The sequence below is a fragment of the Sapajus apella genome, unplaced genomic scaffold (assembly GCF_009761245.1).
Source record: "Sapajus apella isolate SASKATOON/1434 unplaced genomic scaffold, GSC_monkey_1.0 scaffold46, whole genome shotgun sequence".
Taxonomy (NCBI): Eukaryota; Metazoa; Chordata; class Mammalia; order Primates; family Cebidae; genus Sapajus; species Sapajus apella.
The window spans coordinates 2,247,887-2,268,671 of NW_022436986.1; the positions used below are offsets into that span (position 1 = coordinate 2,247,887).

The window sequence follows — 20,785 nt, forward strand, 5'->3', positions numbered from 1 at the left end:
GGTAACAAGAGTGAAACTCCGTCTCAAAAAAAAAAAAAAAAAAAGCAGAGGAAAGGGTGCCAAGCTCTCCCACTGGATCTTCATATATAAGCATCTGATGTGTGTGTGTGTCCGTGTCTGTGTGTGCATCTGTGTGTCCGTCCTTTATATTTTTTCATACAAAGTAAATACTTGCCTTGTTCATATAAATGAAATAGATGAATGCCATGTGGTGAAACAGAGCCACCCCACCCCCCCACAACAGCTCCTAGAGGCATGCCTTCAAAGTGTTTCACAGTTCTCAATGGGGTCAGTAACTGCACCTCCAGAGGGTGTTTTGAAAATTTGTGGAGGCTTCTGCCTGCCTGAGGGGTGTTACTTAGTATTTACTTAAAAGTATATCTTAGACACTTATTTACAACAGTACAGATAGTTCTATTTTAATTCCTTTTAGTGGCTGCATAGTATTTTATTGTGTGAAAGAGACATAATTTATTTAACCAGCTCCTATTGATGGACGTTGCATTGTTTGTATTTATTTACCATTATCAATAATTCTGTATTTTATATATAAATATATATATATATATAAAATTGTGCATCTACGTGAATATACCTGTGAGATAAATTTCTAAAAGTGCATATAAAAGTTCTGAGTCCAGCAAGTAAACATATGCATTTAAAATTTTGATAAATCCCATTCCAGTACATATATCTCTAAAAAAAGTGATAGATATTGCCAAGTTTCCCTCCAAAAGAGATTGCATCAATGTATGTTCTTATAACAGTGTGCAAAAAGATATGTTTAATCTCCAATACTGAACTTTAATCTTTGTTAAGATAATGTTTTTAAGTGTCTCATGATTGTTATTACAGTTTTAAAATTATGATTCAGGTGAACATGTTTTCATATACTGTTGGGCATTTGCATTTTTTCCCAATGAAAAGATGTTCAGGTTGGACAAAACTTAAAAAAAAAAAAAGTAGAAAAAAATTAGGCAAAGGACTTTTTTTCTTATTCATTTTTAAAAGCTCTTTGTATATTGAGGAAATTAGCTTTTTGTCATCCATGTTCTACACTTATTTTTTCATTTTGTTCTTTGTCTTTTGGATGTTCTTCCATATACATACAAAAGATTTAAATTTTTAATACTTAAATTTATATTTTGTCTTTTGTATTTGAAATATAGTTTAAAAGATTTTTCCCACTCTAATATTACAAAAATTTTCCAGACCAGGCACAGTTGCTTAATTCTGTAATCCTAGCACTTTGGGAGGTCAAGGCGAGAGGATCACTTGAGCCCAAGAGTTGAAAACCAGCCTGGGCAACATAGGGAGACCGTGTCTTTACAAAAATAAAAAAAAAATTATCATGCTTGTGGTCCTAGTTGCTTGGGAGGCTAAGGTGGGAGGATCACTAGACCCAGGAGGTTGAGGCTGCAGTGAGCCATGATCGCGCTATTGCAATCCAGCTCGGACAAGAGTGAGATTGTCAAAAAAAAAAAAAAAACAAAAAAAAAAACCTTGAGTTTTCTTTCTGGTTTATTATGACTTCATTTTTTATATTGTGTTCAACCTGAATTTTATTTTAATATTGTGAGGTAGTTACCCAACAGGTCCAATTGTCTCAACACCATAAACTGAATGATTTATCTTTTTTCTACTGATTTCAAATGCTGCATTTGTGTATGCCCATGTATAATTGGACCTATTTCTGAATTCTCTATGCTGCTCCCTTTGTCTGTTTACTTCAGTTTCAGTAACAGACAATTTTAGTTATTGTAGCTTTAACGGGTATCTTTAAATATGCTAAGACTCATTTCTCTATGTTAAAATTTTTCTAACTATCACTGAGTGTTAATTTATGTATTATTTAGCATCATTTTGATAAAGTCAAAAGAAATCTGTTGATATTGTGATAGGAATTATTTTGAATTAATAGATTACTTAGGAGGAGTTGGCATTTTATAATATTTAGGCTTTTATCTAGGAATAAACTACATCTCTCTGTTTATTTTATTATGACCCTTAGGGGAGTTCTGAAGTTAGGCTTATTCATAGGTATTCAAGGGAGAGAGAGAGAGAGAGAGAGAGGAGAGAGAGAAAGAAGTTAGTTTTATTCATATATATATATATGTATATCTACATGTAGATCCTCTCGCCTTGACCTCCCAAAGTGCTGGGATTACAGAATTAAGCAGCTGTGCCTGGTCTGGAAAATTTTTGTAATTTTAGAGTGGGAAAAATCTTTTAAACTATTTTTCAAATACAAAAGACAAAATATAAATTTAAGTATTAAAAATTTAAATCTTTTGTATGTATATGGAAGAACAACCAAAAGACAAAGAACAAAATGAAAAAATAAGTGTAGAACATGGATGACAAAAAGCTAATTTCCTCAATATACAAAGAGCTTTTAAAAATGAATAAATATATATATATCTACATGTATTTATACAGGTAGATATACATACATATGTATATATCTACAGAGAGAGAGAATACCTAGGAATAAACCTAACTTTAAACTCCCCGAAGTGTCATAATAAAATAGGAGAGATGTAGTTTATTCCTGGATAAAAGACTAAATAATATAAAATGCCAACTCCTCCTAAGTAATCTATTAATTCAAAATAATTCTGTCAGACGAGAGAGAGAGAGAGAGAGAGAGAGAGAGAGAGAGAGAGAAAGGGCTTTTCTCTTTCATTTATTTATTTATTTTTTTGAGACAGAGTCTCAATGCATCACCTAGGCTGGAATGCAGCGGCATGATCTCAGCTCACCACACATCCACTTCCCAGGTTCAAGCGATTCTTGTGCCTCAGCCTCCAGAGTAGCTAGGACTACAGGCCTGTACCACCACACCCAGCTAATTTTTATATTTTTTGTAGGGACAGGGTTTTGCCATGTTGGTCAGGCTGATCTTGAACTCCTGACCTCAAGTGATCCACCTGCCTCAGTCTCCCAAAGTGCTGGAATTATAGGTATAAGCCACTGCACTGGGCTCTTTTATTATGTTTTCTAGCTAACTATTGTTTATTTAATTGTTTACTTATAAGAAAGCTAAGGATTATATTGATAATTAGAATACTTCTAATATTTTTGAGTCAAGCATAATTTTGACTTTGGCCTGGATGTTTACATGTTTTTCTGCTCTGTAATGAGATTTTAAAATGAATAAATCAAAGTATAAACAGGTCGTTGGTCAAAGGTTTACTTTAAAACCCAATCCATGCCCAGGCTTGCTGTCTGGGCCTACCCAAGAAGCCTTCTCCTGCAGACCCCAGGTCAGCTAAGACACTGAGCTTGTGCTCAGCACCAATCTTCTAGATCAGTTCAACTCAAATTCCTTGTCAGACTTGTAAGATACATGAGGAAGCAACTGAGTGGGGCCCATGGGGACCTGTCTTCAGGGGGCAGCAGCTACTGCTACTGAACCCCAATACCCATGACCACATGGGAATATGACCCAGTATGGCCAGATTTTCCAGATTTTCAAGGGAATCCCGAAATCCAGAGTTTTATTTTCTAAATGTTGACTTAAATTTTTAAAAGCTCTATCTAGACCCAACTAAACATGTCTATGGGTTAGATTGGCCCTTTGGCCAGCTGGTCACCACTTGACCACTTCTGTAGACAAGATTCTCAGAAAGGCAACCACAGCCTCAATTCTTACAGGATTATTTTCCACCTAAAGAGGCACGTGCATACACCATAGGATGCCCAAGCTCTTGCCCCATCTCAGGTCGAAGTCACTCTTGCCACCTGACTGGTCCTCACGTAGTGCTTAAAGCCACAAATAAGACCCTGCTGCTTCCGCCTGAGCCCCAGTGCTGACCCGTCAGCCCAGGTCTCGGAGCTGGGCCCTCCCTGCTTTGCTGCTTTGGCCTAAGGGACCCCGTCCACTGTTCTAACCCAAAAGCACCCACAGTCTACATGCATGTCTATGAGTCCCGCGTCACTGTCACTATTCACTGTGCCCTGCCTACCAGCCCACACGGGTGTTCTGCTACCTCAGACTAGACACACGGCTCTGGCCCAAGTGTGGCTCGCCAGCGGCGCCCTGTCTATTTGTGCAGTATCCAAAAGGACAGCCAAGAGCTGGCAGCTGAATCTGTCCGTATGGAGTTGGCTCCACATTATCCCAGCACAGCTGGGCCAGGGGTCTGCCCGTCCCAGCCCTCGCGTCCAGCCCTTCTGCAGCAGCAAGCCAGCAAGCCCCATGGTGACCTGCCACAGGGAGAGGGTTCTGAGAGGATCCTAACAGCTACACATATTGGGCACTTACCGTGTGCCAGACAAGAGTCCAAGCACCTTCCACATACGAGCCCAATTCATTCTCACAGCAGCCCCCGGGCTAGGTGCTAGCACTAGTGCTAGGTGCAGCTTAAAGCCACAGCCCAGACGCCTACATGACTCACCCAAGACTGCACAGCTAGGAAATGGCACAATCACACTCAACAGTGTGTCTCCAGGACCCACACGCCTCATCTCTACACAGGCAGCTAAGGAGTCTGGCCCTGGGCCTTCCAGAGGGCAGCTACTTTGCAACTGCAAAGCACCTTCCAGCCTAAGCCGCCTGCTCTTCTTGACTCAGCCTCTGCCTGGAAATCTGAGATGCCAACAGTGACCTGCAAAGAATCCCATTCCTCCTTGAAGCTGGTGCCCACCAGGGCAGGCTTTCTCATGAAAGCAATAAACCCCAGGTCTCTGAACACTCAGCCCCACCCATGGGGGCCCCTCTGGCAGGAGCCTTCCTGCCCTCCCAGCCCCCTCCAGCCCACAGTCCATCTAGCATTTGTTCTCCCCGGCTTCACTGGAACCTTATCCAGCCATGTCTCATCACAGCTGCAACCCTGGCCCCAGCACCCGACCCGTTCCCAGACCTCATACCCTCGTTAAAACAAAAATGGCCAATCACATTCAAATGCACCAAGGAGCCACTCTTCCCACCACACACTCTTCTGTCTCTCTCTTCCTTCCCCCCTCATCCCCCACTCCCCAGGTGCCCTCACCTGTCACAATGGGGTAGGACTGCGGGCCTGGCACGCTGCTCCCGATGTCAGCAGGGGTGGGGCTGGCCAGGTTGGCCTTCATGTCATCCAGCCCACCAGCCAGCGAGGCCATGGCTGAATACTCTGTGGTCTGAAAGAAGAAACAGAGATATCTCAGCACCAAGACTCCACAGTACCCTAGTCAAATGCCAACTCCAGGTTCTGAGCTCAGCCACCAAGCCGGGTTAATCCATGCCTGTGCCAAGGCCCACAGGGGGCTCATGAATGCCCCCAGTATTGAAAGGGCAGAGTCAGCTTGGTGGAATGAGACAGCTGTTCAGAATCAAAATTCTTCCCAGGAGAGGAGATAGGCCGGACTCAGTGCAACTTCACAGGAATCCAGACTTAGCTCCCTCCAGCCTGCAGGCTGCCCTCACCCAGCTCCAGTCGGCCAGAGACCCCATGCTCCTCCATGCGGGGATGGAGGGTCAGTAACCAAAAGCAAGGCAGAAATAAGTGTCTTCTTGCCGAGAGAATGGAAAGAATGGTTTCTGATATCTGTGCTCTTAAACCACAAAAGTAGAATCACAGAAACAAGGGTTACGAGGAACCTGGGAGATCATCCGGTCCAAATCCTCATTTCACAGATGAATAAATTGAGGCTCGAGGGAGGAGGGCTTTACCCACCGTCAACAAGGCAGAATACCAGTTGGGGTGGGTCACCATGAATTCCCATCCTAATCCAATATGTCAAACCAACTGAACCACCATTTGGCAAGTGTTTTTGAATTCTGGAAGAAGGTAAACACCTGTATGCTGAAAACCACGGGGTGCACACATCAGATTAAACAAGTGCACGCCAACCATGTGCATCTGGCCCATGAGTCATGATCCTTTCTTTAAGCCATTTCACGAAATCAGAGTTTGCAATGACTCCTTACTTTGTCATCCAAGCCATTGTCAGAATGGTCTCTAGAGAAGGCAGCAAAGGTGCCAACCTGGATCTTCCAACTGAAGAATAGACTAAATTATAAGCATGAGTGACAAGTCTCTTCCTCCCCGCCAACCCCAGGGCCTGCTTTCAGGTAAAGAAAATATATGCGGCTGGGCGCAGTGGCTCACACCTGTAATCCCAGCACTTTGGGAGGCCAAAGCGGATGCATCGCTTGAGCCTAGGGGTTCAAGATCACCTTGGGAAATACAGTGAAACCCTGTCTCTACAAAAAATACAAAAATTAGCCAGGTGTGGTGGCATTTACCTGTAGTCCCAGCTACTGGGGAGACTGAGGTGGGAAGATTGACTGAGCCCAGGAGATCAAGGCTGCAGTGAGCCATGACCATGTCACCGTACTCCAGCCTGGGTGACAGAGCAAGACTCTGTCAAAAAAAAAGAAAGAAAAAGAAGGAAGGGAGGAAGGGAGGAAGGAAGGAAGAGAGGGAGGGAGGGAGGGAGGGAATTTGCAAACACTTAAGCCAACAAATTTGTTTGTGCCTGTGAAGATTTGGTGCGGGGCGTTTCCTCCAGGACCCTGTCATTGCAGATGGAGGACACACCCCTGTTGGTCCAGGGTTATGTCCTTGTCAGGCAGGGACTCAGAAGCAAGCAGTCTTCTGGAAGGAGCTATAGGCACCCTGAGTAAGATGATGACTGAGCCACTGGGAGGGAAACCAAAGGAGCCACTGGCAAGTGGCAGGCAGGAGGGGCTCAGACTCAGGCACATTCCTGGTGTCTTTCCCTTCAAATCAGAGAGTACTTCCTGGGCAGCTAAGGTGCCAACTGGGGGTGATGGTAGCAGTGAGTCCAGGAGGTGCTGCAGGCCCAGGCGTTAGATGACTCATGCTGAGGACAGCTCATCCAGAGTTCCCCAGGGCTCTTCGGCCCTCATCCATTGAAAGCTGGTTCTGAAACATGTAGAGAAGAGCACAGGCCCAAAGCAAGCCCAGGTCTTTCTAAGGGAGAAGAACAAGGCCAGGGGACAGGCTTACCAGGCATCAGGAATCACTATAGAGCTACAGTAATTAAGACAGGGTGGTATTGGCACAGGGGTAGATAAATAGCCCAATGAAACAGAATCTAGTCAGACCCTGATCCGTGCACATATGGAACTGTGATATATGAAGGAGGTGGTGTACAAATCAGCAGGAAAGGATGGACTCTTTAATAAACAGGGCGGGGGTAACTGGTTATCCATTCAGAAATGGGGGAAAAAAAAGAAATTGGATCTTTACACGAGACACGAAAATCAATTCCAGGTGGATGACAGACCTAAATTAGGGCAAAGGCATCTAATGTGGTCAGCTCTAGGACCCAGCCAAAAATCCCTCGGAACAAATCTGTCCTTCATGGAAGGAGGAGTTCCTTTTCTGGCCTGGGATGCTCACACAGGGTTCCTGCTCACTGTGGGATTAGTAGAGGGACCCAGTCATCCTGCTGCCCTGTCTCAGTACCTCCTCCTCCAGGAAGTCTTTCCTGACCACCATTCCCCAGGAAGTGTGAGTCCCACGCTCATTCTGCTGGCCCCACCAAGTGGTGCCAGGGCAATACCAACCACAGTCTTCACAATTGCATCAAACTCTCACACTCACTGAGCACTCACTCTGTACCAGGAGCTTCAGCTGCACTATCCCATTTAATCCTCATAGTCACCCCTTGAAGCAGGCTCTATGACATGCCCATTTTACAAATGAAGAAACTCAGGCTTCTATGATAGAGTGGGAATGACTTGCCTAAGTTCATACAGCTTCTAGGTGCCCACACCAGGATTCAAACCTGGGTCCCTCTGACCCCAAAACCTGGACAATGACCCTAATGGTTTTTATACTGTGAGAACCTGATCCATTAAAACACAGTGAGATCAACTTGCTGGTCCCAACATTTTTATAAACGGAACTGAACAAAAAATACGCAAGGGTGTCCCACATAGAAAGGCTAAGTCCTGTTTTGTGAATCGTTATTTCCCATGTCAGTGTGCATGTGTGTATAAGGTAGAGATTCAGATGTGTTTCTTGCTATAGGTCACAGCCAGCAAAGTTTGGAAAATACGGCCTTCATTCCATGCAGGAGGAGCTAATGGAAAAAGGTCGCTGCCTAGACTTCCTCTTCTGTAGAACAAGACTTAGTCGTGCCGTTAGCCTCCTAATATTCTGAGAATGAACTGGGCATGAATTTGGAATTCCACTCACCAGACGCAAATCCTTCAGTTCACTGCTGTGTGCAAAGACAGCAGGTCAAAATGCTTCTGACAAGGGTCTTTTCCTAGATGGCATCTTCTAGTTTCTGGGCCCCCAGGGGTAGGTCCCAATTCCTCCCTCCTCTCTGCATTCCCGAATGCCCTAGTGAAGGCCTGAGCAGAGTGGGCATGCATTCATTCAACCTTTACTGAGACCTGTTGTGTGCAATATGATGTGTGAAGACCAGACACACCCTTTGACCCTTACCCACAAACCCCAAGAGAAGACACATTGGCCTAGAAATTCCATCCAAGAGGGACAGAAGCACAGAGTCATTAACGTCCATGGGGTGTGAAGCGGTCAGGAAAGGTTTCTTGACGTAGGCTGTATTGAACCCAGGACTGAACAATCCCTAACTCCCAAGGCTGAGAACAGCTGAAGACAGGCTCAGGGGTAATAGGACAGGAGTGACCCAGAAACAGGGCACTGTGAGGGGTGAAAGTGTAAAGGGGAAAGATGGAAAAGTAGAGTAGCTGGACCTCGATTGTGAAGGGCTTGCACAATGAACACTGGGTGAACCAATGAAGGAGTGTTCTTCCTAGGGCCAGGCAGAATCCCAGCCAAGAGTCAGCATCCCTGAGCCCCTCCCAGCCACCCTGGGGCCTGTCCCATTCCTAGGCCTCAGCCTCTCCTCTCTGACATGGGCTGGGCTACGGGGTCTGCAAGGGAAAGCCTTTATTTCTCCTAAGAAAGCAGAGCCAACCTGGGTTTAAGAGAACTGCAGAAAGGGTGGCCAACAGGATATATCCTGCCTCTTAACATATTTAATTTCCAGATGGAAGAGCTATGTTTTGCTATTTGATTTTTGTTTTAGTCAACAAATTCAGTATCAAAGCTCATCCAGCCACTTCAAAATTTGGGTTTGGATCATCTTTTTAAGACATGAAATCTTCAACTTATGATATGCATGCAATGTGAGGTCCAAAAATTCAGGCGTCCAACCAGAAAGCAAAGCAAATCTCCCTATGAGCCGGGCCCTGGGAGATGGCAGGACTCAGAAATGAGTCCTCAGTTGTACTTCACCATCTGTGCCTGCCTTTCTTTCTTTCTTTCTTCTTTTTTTTGGGAGGGGCGGTCTTGCTCTGTCACCTAGGCTGGAGTGCAGTGGCACAATCTTGGCTCACTGGAACCTCTGCCTCCCAGGTTCAAGTGATTCTCCTACCTCAGCCTCCTGAATAGCTGGGATTACAGGTGCATGCCACCATGCCCAAATAATTTTTTGTATTTTTAGTAGAGATGGGGTTTCACTATTTTGGCCAGGCTGGTCTTGAACTCCGGGTCTCAAGTGACCTGCCTGCCTCGGCCTCCCAAAGTAATGAGATTACAGGCGTGAGCCACTGCACCCGGCCATCTGTGCCTTTCACCACCACCACCTTGCAGGGCTGGAGTGCAATGGCATGATCTCGGCTCACTGCAACCTCTGCCTCCCGGGTTCAAGCGATTCTCCTGCCTCAGCCTCCCGAGTACCTGGGATTACAGGCATGCACCACCACACCTGGCTAATTTTGTATTTTTAGTAGAGATGGGGTTTCTCCATGTTGGTCAGGCTGGTCTCGAGCTCCCGACCTCAGATCTCCCAAAGTGCTGGGATTACAGGTGTGAGCCACCACACCCAGCCTCCTGTCTTCTTTGGTGGGATTCCCTCGGCCCTTACACTGCCCCTGCATGAGCCAGAGGAGGCTATCAATTAGTTTTGGTGTTTAATTGTTCCCTAAGTCCTAATCACTGTTTGTCCTTTTGAGGTGTCTATGATTTTTGAAGGCAGCTGCATTCTCCCCAGTCTCTTGGGCTCCCTGGACATTGCTACAGCACAGCTCCTCAGCCATTCCAGGCACTGTCCTACCTCTGCCCAGGCCCATCTCTCTCTCACTCTATCACTTAGAGAATTCTTATATTATCCACAAGACCCAGTTCACATGTCACCTCCTTGGTGAAGCCATTCCTGAGCTCCACACTTCTACAAAGATATAATCTCTCCCTTGTCTATGCTTCCATACTTGCTGGCTTTTTGCACAGACTTCCATTATCACCATGTAGAGTGGCTGTTTATCTATCTCCCACCAGGCTGCCTTAAGAGTGTGGAACAGGGAACATATCTAGTGTCCCCTAAGTTGAATGAATGAATGAATGAATGAATGAATGAATGAAGGTCCAGTAGCATGATATGAGCTACGACACTCAAAAATTAACTAAAATATTTGAACAAGAGCACTAAGTGATATGCTAACATCCCCTGCCCTTCTTTCACCTCTACCCTACATCAAGTCAGGTCACCAGAAAGCAACATCCCTGTCCAACATGTCAAAGCTTCTGGGTAGTGCTTTCACCAGTCTCTGATGGAATATCAGGCATTCAACACTTTTATGAGGCAAAAAAAGTAAAGAGCCGTGAAAAGAACATTGTTTAAAACCTCTGGAAATACTGTTCATTAAAATATTCAAATTCATTGCCAATCCCTCCTACAATTCAGCACCAGTTAAGTTTTTCCCCTGATGAGTCATTTAATCTGCCTCTGACTAAAAACAAGAACACTGGAAACCACTGCATATCCCTTTTTGCTTTGACTGCCTGGAAACTCGGTCAAATGCAGTGCTCAGCCACCACAATCACATCATTGCTGGTTCCTGGTACAATGATCTTCCCCTTTTCTCTACATAATTTCTGAACTTTTTCCCAGACTTAACTTAGGTACACATCATTGCTTATTTTACAGGTCATTTCAAGTCCTTTGTGAAAATAAAGACTGGGAAAGATGAACTGACAGAAAAAGAAAGGAAGAAAATAAGGAAAGAAGATCGGGGAGGAGAAAGAGACAAAGGGAAGAGGGAAGGCATTCCTAGTGCCTCTTTTCCTGGTAACCACGGCACTCTACTTTCATTCCTCATAGTGTTTTGGAAGCCAAGGGCTGAGGGGTGTAGAGGTGCGCACACAGTCGCAGATGTGTACGTGTGTTGGTGTACCTACATACTCAGGTACATTGCCCCTGTCCCACCCCAGCCACTGGAATCACAGGGAAGAGCTATGTTCTACATGTCCTACTTCTCGGAGGCCTTGGGGTTCTTTCTTAGGATGTCATTTTAGGCTTCTTCTCCCTCTTCATCAGGGACCCCTGGTGCTGTCCTTGATCACGACCCAGGAACAGAAATGAACTGAAGTCATCAATTCACAGATTTCCCACTGAAATGCAACCAATTGGGATAAAACTTCCTCTGCCTGCTGCCAGAGAACCTTATTGTTTATTTATTTATTTATTTTTTGAGACAGAGTCTCGCTTTGTTACCCAGGCTGGAGTGCAATGATGCAATCTCGACTCACTTTAACCTCTGTCTCCTGGGTTCAAAGGATTCTTCTGCCTCAGTCACCCGAGTAGCTGGGATCACAGGCACCCACCCCCATGCCAGCTAATTTTTGTCTTTTTAATAGAGATGGAGTTTTACCATGATTGGTCAGGCTGGTCTCGAACTTCTGACCTCAGGTGATCCACTTGCCTTGGCCTCCCAAAGTGCTGGGATTACAGGCATGAGCCACTGCGCCTGGCAACCACAGACTCTTATAAGACCTCAAGGTCAAGACCACCAGCCCAAGGTGTGTGCACCGTCCTCACAGACACCATGCTCCAGGTGATGGAACAGCTTCCCCTCTAAATGTCAGAAGTATAATTGAAGGACAGTCAGGGTCATCTTTTCCAAATAGAAAAACTGGGGTACAGGGATAGGGATCCTTGAGAGAGCAAGACCTTCTCTCAAAAAAAAAAAAAAATTAACATCCTTAGTTAATTTGTTTATGAGACAAGGCCTTACTCTCTCACCCAGGCTGGAGTGCAGTGTTACAATCATGGCTCACTGTTACCTCAACCTCCCAGGCCCAAGTGATCCTCCCACCTCAGCCTCCCAAGTAGCTGGGATGACAGGCACATGCTGCCATGCCCAGCTAATTATATATTTTTTTGTAGAGATGGGGTTTCACCACGTGGCCCAGGCTGGTCTTGAACTCCTAAGCTCAAGTGATCCACCCACCTCAACCTCCCAAAGTGCTGGGATTCCAAGCATGAGCCACTGCAGCTGGCTCTTAGTTCATTTCTCTCTGCCTCATTGGTAGCCTTTGACCCAGTGGTAGAAAAAGGACTGAACTAGGAGTAATAACACAGGGTTCTTGTCCCAGCCCTGCCCCTTTCTCACTTGTGTGGCTCTAGGCGAGCTGGGCCAGCTCTGTGAACCTCATTTTCACTGTGAGTAAAATGAGATTTTAATTCTAGTCCCTAGCTGCCTGCCTACCTCAGCAATCATGAGAATCTGAGGGATAAGGAGAGAGACAGTACTTTGGAAACTAAGCAACATGAGAGGGTCAGGAATTCTAGCAAGGGACTCAAGGAGGCACATGCCCCAGGAGAGTGTGCACTGGGCATCATTTGGGTCCCTAGGAAATTACCTGGAAAAGGACTGCCTGGGGCTGCACCAAGTATTGTCTCATCAGCACGGGGCACCACTGCCATAGCATGGAGGAGAAAAGAAACACAGACACGTGAGAAGGAGGGCAGCACGAAGGAGGGCAGTGCATGGGGACAAGGCTGCAGGGCTGGTCACCTCAGATGGCCACCTGGGGCCATGAGGCCTTCCCGTGACCTGCTTGGTTCTTGTAGGCTCACTGCCAGGCCTCAGGTATCTCTTGGGAGCTGGGCCAGAGCCAGGCCAACCACTCCCATTCTGAAGGACCAGACACCTGTCCACCTCTACACCTACCCAGAAGGAGGACGGAAGCTGGAGTGGGCGAGGCGTGTCTCCAGGACCTGGATCCAGGGACTGAGACTGAGCAGGCAGAGGGGTCTGCAAGCCCTTCCCTTCACTGGCCTCTGCTTCCCCACATGTCTGAGGACTTTTACTGAAGGATCTCTAAGTCCCCTTCCATTGCGGACACTCTTTGCTGCTATCACTGGCCACATGACAGAGTCTAAATTCTCTCTTCAACAAATGAATGGCAAGAACAAGAGATGGTCAACCTATAGGTTAAAGGAGGCTTAGAGACACATCAGTAGATCACAATGTGGACCCTGATTCACACAAGTTGTAAAAGATATAATCATGAAAAAAATCATGACGTATAATGAAACAATTGGAAATCTGAGCACCAACTGGGTATTTGATGACATGAAGGGATGTGCTAACTTTGTGGGTGTGATAATGGTAATGCGGTTATGCCTTTTAAAGGTCTTGTCTGGCTAGGCACTGTGATTCGCACCAGTAACAGCATTTTGGGAGGCTGACGCAGGAAGATCACTTGAGGCCAGGAGTTTGAGATCAGGCTGGGCAACATAACGAGACCCCCATCTCCACAAAAGAATTAAAAATTAGCTGAGCATAGTGGCATGCATCTGTGGTCCCAGCTACTTGGGAGAATGAGGCAGGAGGATCACCTGAGCCCAGGAGATTGAGGCCACAGTGAGCCTTGATCACACCACTGCACTCCGATCTGGGTGACCTTGTCTCAAATAAATAAATAAATAAAAGATCTTGTCTTTTAAAGATTCATTCTAGAATATTTACAGGTGAAGTGACATAATGTCTGAAGTTTGCTGAAAAATAAAGTGCAGTTAACAAAATGTGGTATATCTACACAATGGAATACTATTCAACAATGAAAAGGAGTGGAGTGCTGATACACATTACAACATGGATGAACCTCAAAAGTGTTGTGCTAGGTGACAAAGTTCAGACATAAAGGATAGCCCATAGAAATGCCAGAAGTGGCAAATCTACAGGCACAGAGTGCAGATTCATGGTTGGCTGGAGATGGGGGTGAGGTCAGGGATTAACTATAAACCAGCATGAGGGATCTTTCTGGAGCGATGAAACTATTCTAAAACCAAACTGTGGTGATAGTTGCATAAGTCCTCAAATCTGCTAAAAACCATTGACTCACGCACCTACGATGCATGAGTTTTATGGTGTAAAAATTATATTTCAATAAAGCTGTTAAGAGATAAGTGGAGTGTGTGGGGAGGGGATGCCAATGCAACCCTCAGTGCGGCGCTGGTCCCCGACCCGGAAGCAGAGTTAGAGTGGGAGAGGACTCTACTGCCACTCCTGAAGGTGCAACTCAGATACTCCTCCATGAGGGGCCCTGGCCACACACCCACTCTCCTCCTCCAGCTGTGGGGAGAGCGCTGAATCTGCAAGGAGGAACTGCCCATGTTCTTTAAACCTGGATGCACAAAACTCCACCTGATGAAGTGTATGTTAAGAAATAATTCTGTCTTGATTACGACGGAGCCGATGGGCTGGCAGGGGGCCTGGACCTGGGTCTGCCCTGGACTCCCATGCAACTGGGGCCAGACCCTCCCCTTGCCAGGCCTCAGTGACTCCATCTGTCATGAGAGAGATGGGCCAGATCCATTGGGGCCCTTCTGGCTCACTAAAGTCTATGCCCACCAAGATGGGGTCCTCACCTTGCAGAATGGGGTTCTCCTTGCCATGATCCCAAGCAGGGCTTAGGCTTCCCTCCGTGGGCTGGTGAAGATGTTGCCCATTTGACCCCAAGTCCCTGAATCCAGAGGCCTGACAGCCACCAGGGGAGGCAGTGTGGCTGAGGAATCCCACCGGGCCTGGGGCCAGAAGGATAGACTTGAAGCCTGACATGGCCAAGTCTGTGCTGTGTGAAACTAGGCCAGGCACCTCTCACTCCGGGCACCTTTTCTCATTTGTAAGGGGGCTATGTGGCCGACCTCGCAAGGTTGTGAGAAAACCCAGCGGGCAGATGGGAAGGTCAAGCCCTGGAGGGCAGGCCTTTCGCTTTTCAGTTTTTGAGTCCCCAGTGCCAGATTCATAAATAAATACCTTGAAAATGTCTACTGAAAAAACAGCAGGAGGAATCCTTGCCTTGATAGAAATAGGCAATATCTTGGACTCAATGTCTATCAGTGTCAATATTATTATGGAGGGAAACTTGGTATAGGAGCCCTCTGCATTACTTCTTACAACTGTATATGAATCTACAATTACCTCTTTTTTTTTTTTTTTTTTTGAGATGGAGTCTCACTCTGTCACCAGGCTGTCGTGCAGTGGTGTGATCTCTGCTCACTGCAACCTCCACCTCCAGGTTCAAGTGATTCTCCTGTCTCAGCCTTCCGAGGAACTGGGACTACAGGCGCACGCCACCATGCCCATCTAATTTTTTGTATTTTTAGTAGAGACAGGGTTTCATCATGTTGGCCAGGATGGTCTCAATCTCTTGATCTCATGATCCACCCGCCTCGGCCTTTCAAAGTGCTGGGATTATAGGTGTGAACCACCATGCCCAGCCTCTACAATTACCTCAAAATAAAAAGTTTAACTGAATGATGCTTGCAAAAGTACTCCATAATCTACAAAGTGCTACCATTAATATTGACTGAGGGAAGTACTACAAAGGATGTTGAAGGGCCTTTCTCTTCCAGGAAGCCCTCACTGATTTCCCCTTCTCTGTGTTCCTAAAAGAGCTGAGTGTGCTTCTCTCTGCCACAGCACTTATCATTCTGCATTATACACTTAACTGTTTAGGGACCTCATCCTCCTGCTAGAGTGTCAGCTTCAGAAGGATGAGACTGTGTCTCCCTCATCTTTGTGGCAGCAGCTCCTGGCCCAATGCCCAGCTCTGAACAGATGTGACATAAATGCCTGTGGAACCAAATGAACTGGGACAGGTACCATGGCCTGGCTCTTCCAACGGTGCCAGAGGTGCTTCCCAGGGTCACTGAGAGGATAAGAGATGTCAAGGTGCTTTTATTCATCAGAGGTTGCCACGGACAAGAGCCAGACATGCTCTTTATTCATTTGTTTCTCCAGAACTGTGCTCATGGCCTGGGTCAAAATGGTTTGCAACAGAATTGAAGGGGCTTCCAAGAAGAGACTGGTAAAGTTTCAGTGACTCATCTCCCCCTGTTCTGTTTACAGCCTGCCAGGCACCCCTCCAGCATACCCCCAGATGTGTTCCCAAGTGGTGGGTGCCAGCAGGGGAAGCCCAGGAGGCAACCAAAGTCAGACATTGTGACTTCTGTCCAAGAGAACCTTTCAGCAATGACTAATCAGAAGACCCTTTTCTTCCCCTGTCTTCTTACAAATCTCAGGGACTAACAGAACTCAGGAGCGCTGTAGGCTTATCTTTACCTGCGCTTAAAATCCACCAAATGGGTATTTCCAGTGACGGGGAACTCACTACTTTCCGAGGCAGCCACACAGCTCCAGTGTGAGAAAGTGCTAAATGCTGGTCTCCCAACATTGGTCCTGGTGTGCTTGCCAGAACTCCAGTTCCAACAGAGGCCCTATGGGTGCCAGTGCCCTCTCTGCCTGGATCCAGCACGGGGCCCAGGGCCTCCCCTCCTCCATCAGACATGCTGTCTGATGGGGGCATATGATACTTGTTTCTGCTTTCCTGGTAGCCTAGAACCTGACTGATTCATACTGTTCTCACAGTCAAGGCAGGGCTCACTCTAAGTTCATTAGAAATGGAAACTGACTCGGTATATGATTGAAAAAAAAAAGTAAGCATTCATTTCCTCCTTTCCCTAACCAGTGTGCTATTTGCAAGCTCACAGGTCTTCCCAAATACGTGGATAAAAAGGTTATTCTGACAGGGCTTAGATCACAAAGCTCCACTTCTGGAGAATGAGAACTGGGGCCCAGTGGCCCAGAACTTGGTAGTCAAAGCCTCCTGAACAGAAGATCCCAGTCGGGTTGACTTCTGTGGGGAGGGGGGATGGGGATTCCCTGTCTGGGGAGCCCCTGCACCTGCTACAGCTCTGCCTGGCTGGGTCACGAGCAGCAACAGAGCCTGATGTGGACAAAGGGAGGGAAAGTTCCAGGGACAAAGCTCCATCTCCAGGTGGCCAAGTTCCACCACAGGCTTCTTCCAGGCAGACCATGACAGGGCCCCGCTGCCCTTCCCACTACAGGGCAGTAATGGGCAGGGAGGCCATTACCTCAAAGGGAGTGCAGGACCCTGGGCTACAAAGGGGCCTGAATGAGTGTGCAAAGGGAGAATCCCCATCCTCAAGTAGCTGGCATGGGAGGAGAGGGAGCACGCCAAGATTCTCATAGTTCACATTCTTTTGGCGTAACTTCCCAGCTACGAGGAAGACAGAAAGGCTATGCTAGGGCCATGGAGAAATGAAAAGAGAAACAGTCCCTCTGCATGGCCAGATCAATAGGGTGGCAGGGTGGGGACAGGGAGGTGGACCTGGATGCCCCTCCCCACCACCACCACCACCACCTCTGGCCATGTGGGAATCTGCATGCCCACACACACACACACACACACATACACACACACACACACACACACACACACACACACTCCTCAGGCCAAAAGCCACCTCTCTGCCCTTCCACTCCCTGTCAGAAGGAACTTCCTAGCCCGTGATGCTCTGCAAAGCCATACCCAGCCAGCCTCTGGAGGGAGCGCCCTCTTAGTCACCAAGGATTCCTGGGGGCCAAACAGAAACTGTGCCAGGGAACTACCAAAAAAAGAAGGCTGCCATGGCCAGGCCTCCCACGGCGAATTCAGGCTCCTTGGCTTACCATTCGGAAGACTCCAGCAGCTCTCCCGAGACCCTCACATACCTTTACTAAGAGGCAGAATAACATGCATAGACTGGATGCTTACTGTGTGCTAGGTACTGTTCTATGTATTCAAATGTATTACTAATAACTCATTTAATCCTTGCAACAACCCACGGGGTAAGTATTACTACCCTCCCTTTACAGAGGATGAAAATGAGACACAAGGTGCCGAGATAATGTGTCCCGTTCACCCCCCAGCAGTGCAACTCCACAGTCCAAACTCTGAAATACCACTCTGAACGCCCTCTGCTCCTTTTACTAACCCTATCGTGCTCCAGAAGAGAACACTGAGGTTTAGAGAAGTCTAGTAAGTCGCAGAGGGGGCTCAGACTCAGCTTATGCCTGACTCCGACGCCTGTGCTCTTCACTCTGATTGTAAACTGCTCCACGACGCACTGGTGCCCTGACGGGGATCCCACCTGCTAGGCCAGGCTCATCTTCCCATGTTTGGTGGCCTCTTCAGACAACACACCTGACTCTGCACCTTTGACACAGCCACTCTCTCCCCATCCGGCGCTCTCTCCCTTTCTCTCCTCCAGTCCCTGTCTATCTGTCCCTTCAAATCCTGGCTGAAGAATGACCTATAGGAAAGGTTTCCAGATAGGTTTAGCCGCAGATGTCATTAACTTTATCCTTTATTCTCTTCATTTAGACAGAAAGCTTCCACAAGCTTCTACACCATCAACTCAGAGGATAGGGTGCTCCCATTCAAAGCCAACATTAGCAATTCATCTTAACATCAGTGTGAAACAATAGAGAAATAAACATAACATGTGGCACTGTTAGCGCTGTTAAGGAAAAAACAGGCATCTGACTGTTTGCTTAGGTCAAGCCCTCTCTGTTCTTTCCTGAAGGTGATATTCTGGCTTCTAGAAAGACCAGAAACCACAGGAAGGAGACATTAGGCTTAGGATTTAGCTATGAAGTGTAAGCCCAAATTTTAGCTAGTGTTAATAATCTAGACAAAACTAGCACAGCGACGGTGGTGTTTCTGCTTCTATGCCTTTTTATTAGGGTTAACTTTACTTAAGAGCCTCTGCTTTTAATTATGGAAATATATTTGCATTTTGAGGTTGCGTGTTAATTCCATGAATCTTGCATTTCATACCTAGAAACAAAGCATAATAATTATTTTTTGTGCTAATACCTATAATTGACTTAGACAAGCAAGCCATTTGCCTGAGGCTAGATATATAAACAAATGCATTTCTAAAGGCTCGGTCTGAGTTGGATTTTTAATAATTTCTTCACACACACACACATGCACACACACACAAACACACACATTAATTTAGACTCCTGATTTTATTTCCTTCATGTCTTTCCCACAAATCAAACCTCAAATAACATAAAACTGCTGGCTAGAAACAGGCTTCCCACAAACAAACAAAAGCTTTCAGGCCAAGAGCAACTGAGATGTTCCCATCTCCCCATCCAACTGTCTCCACCTCCTCTGCCTGCTCCAGCAAAACAGCCTCTCTCTGCCCAATTGCCCTGGAAAACCCTAGAATATCTCATTTTTATTTCCAGGAAAGGAAGAGGTTTTATCCCCAAATAAAAGTTCAGTAATAACAGTAGGCTGGGAAAACCCAGGCCGGAGCCTTCCTGCCACCCTCTGTCAAGCTCACAAAGAGAAAAATCGTACCATCCGACATGGTTGGGAGAGTTTAATCCAAAGCAGTGCTAATTAATATCCTGGGCTTTCCAGAAGCCAGTGCCACATACAGCTGCGAGGGCAACAAGGCTGTTCTCCCTTCAATTTTATGGGAAGAACATTTTCATTACAAAGCCTCCTCCCAGACCCTCTTCTCTCAGCCAGATTAGCCTCGAGAAGGGAGCGGATGATCCATATATCAGAACTCCTTCTCTCCCCATTAATTTTATTATGTATATCCCATTTTAAAAGTTTATTGGTGCAACTCCCTATGCACCTGGCCAGAGCCTTTCTGACAAGCAGCGGCCCCTTCTTGAGTCCCCTTCTCAGTGGGAGTGTGTACACTCTGTCACCAGAAAGGGCCAACTTTTTGAAATTTGCCCTGGAGAAAAAGCTCCAATGGTAGTCGCCCCACCACTCTCTTTCTTTCTTTAAAATAAATGTGGAAGGTTCTAAACTGGCCCTTTCGTGAAATGTGTGTAGGTTTTCCCACTCAGTATGCATTGTGGGTGATCCGCAGAGACCCTGAAAGCCCTGGGGGGGTGCCCTAAGTGTCCCTTCACCCCCAGTCAAGCATCCTTAGTCATTTGGGCAGGGCTGACCCATTTTTAACCCAAACCTCCAGACCCTAGGCAGGCCTGCTGAGACCACATGTCTTGCCATTTTGTTCTGAAACCCCAAGTGCTCAAGGCTGTCTCTTTCCAGCCTCCTAAAGGGACCCCAAATCCAATCTAAATGTCTTGAATTTACCTGTTTGTCTTTTATACATATAAATAGCTGCATTTCCATTCTCTCTTTGTTTCTCATTTTCATTTGGTTCTAATATCTGCATGTAAATGTCGGAAAATAGCATCTGTAATTGGAGATTATGAAGTATGGCCAGCTCCTGACAGGCTGCTAAGGAAGATGGATTATCCTCATTTTTCTGTAAATTTTGTCAATTTTGGAATTCATAAGCTATCAACACTGATCAAAATGGGACTTCACAGCTGTGTCAAAAAAAAAAGGGAGAGAGAGAGAGCAAGAAAGAGGAAGAGAAAGAGAGAGCGAGAGTGCTCGCGGGCGGGCGCGCGCTGGCGTCATGTGGGCACAGCAGATTGGATGCCTAGCGTCGTCGTGGCCACCCTCCTCCTGTCACCCTCCCCTCCATGAGGGGCCTTACTGGAAGTCGGGCTGGGGCTGCCTAGTCCCCTGGCTAAATCAAATAGCTAAATCACGAGGCTGGAAGGCCACAAATCCTGCAAGGCACCCACTCCAGCCGGGGCTTAATTTATTGCCGGGAGCTGCCTTCCTTATTTATCCTGAGGAGTCTGAGGCTCCCTTGCTCGGCCTCAGAG

At 46.6% G+C, this 20,785-nt stretch overlaps 1 protein-coding gene across 5 annotated transcripts in view; it reads right to left on the bottom strand.

Annotated features, from left to right (window-relative positions):
• PAX5 (paired box 5) overlaps positions 1–20,785 on the bottom strand; it is a 196,011-nt gene that overhangs the window by 84,636 nt on the left and 90,590 nt on the right. For all 5 annotated transcript variants that reach the window (XM_032240086.1, XM_032240082.1, XM_032240085.1 and 2 more), the window contains one exon: positions 4,995–5,124. In XM_032240086.1, the coding sequence (XP_032095977.1) occupies positions 4,995–5,124 (130 nt within the window). The remainder of the gene's footprint in view (positions 1–4,994; positions 5,125–20,785) is intronic.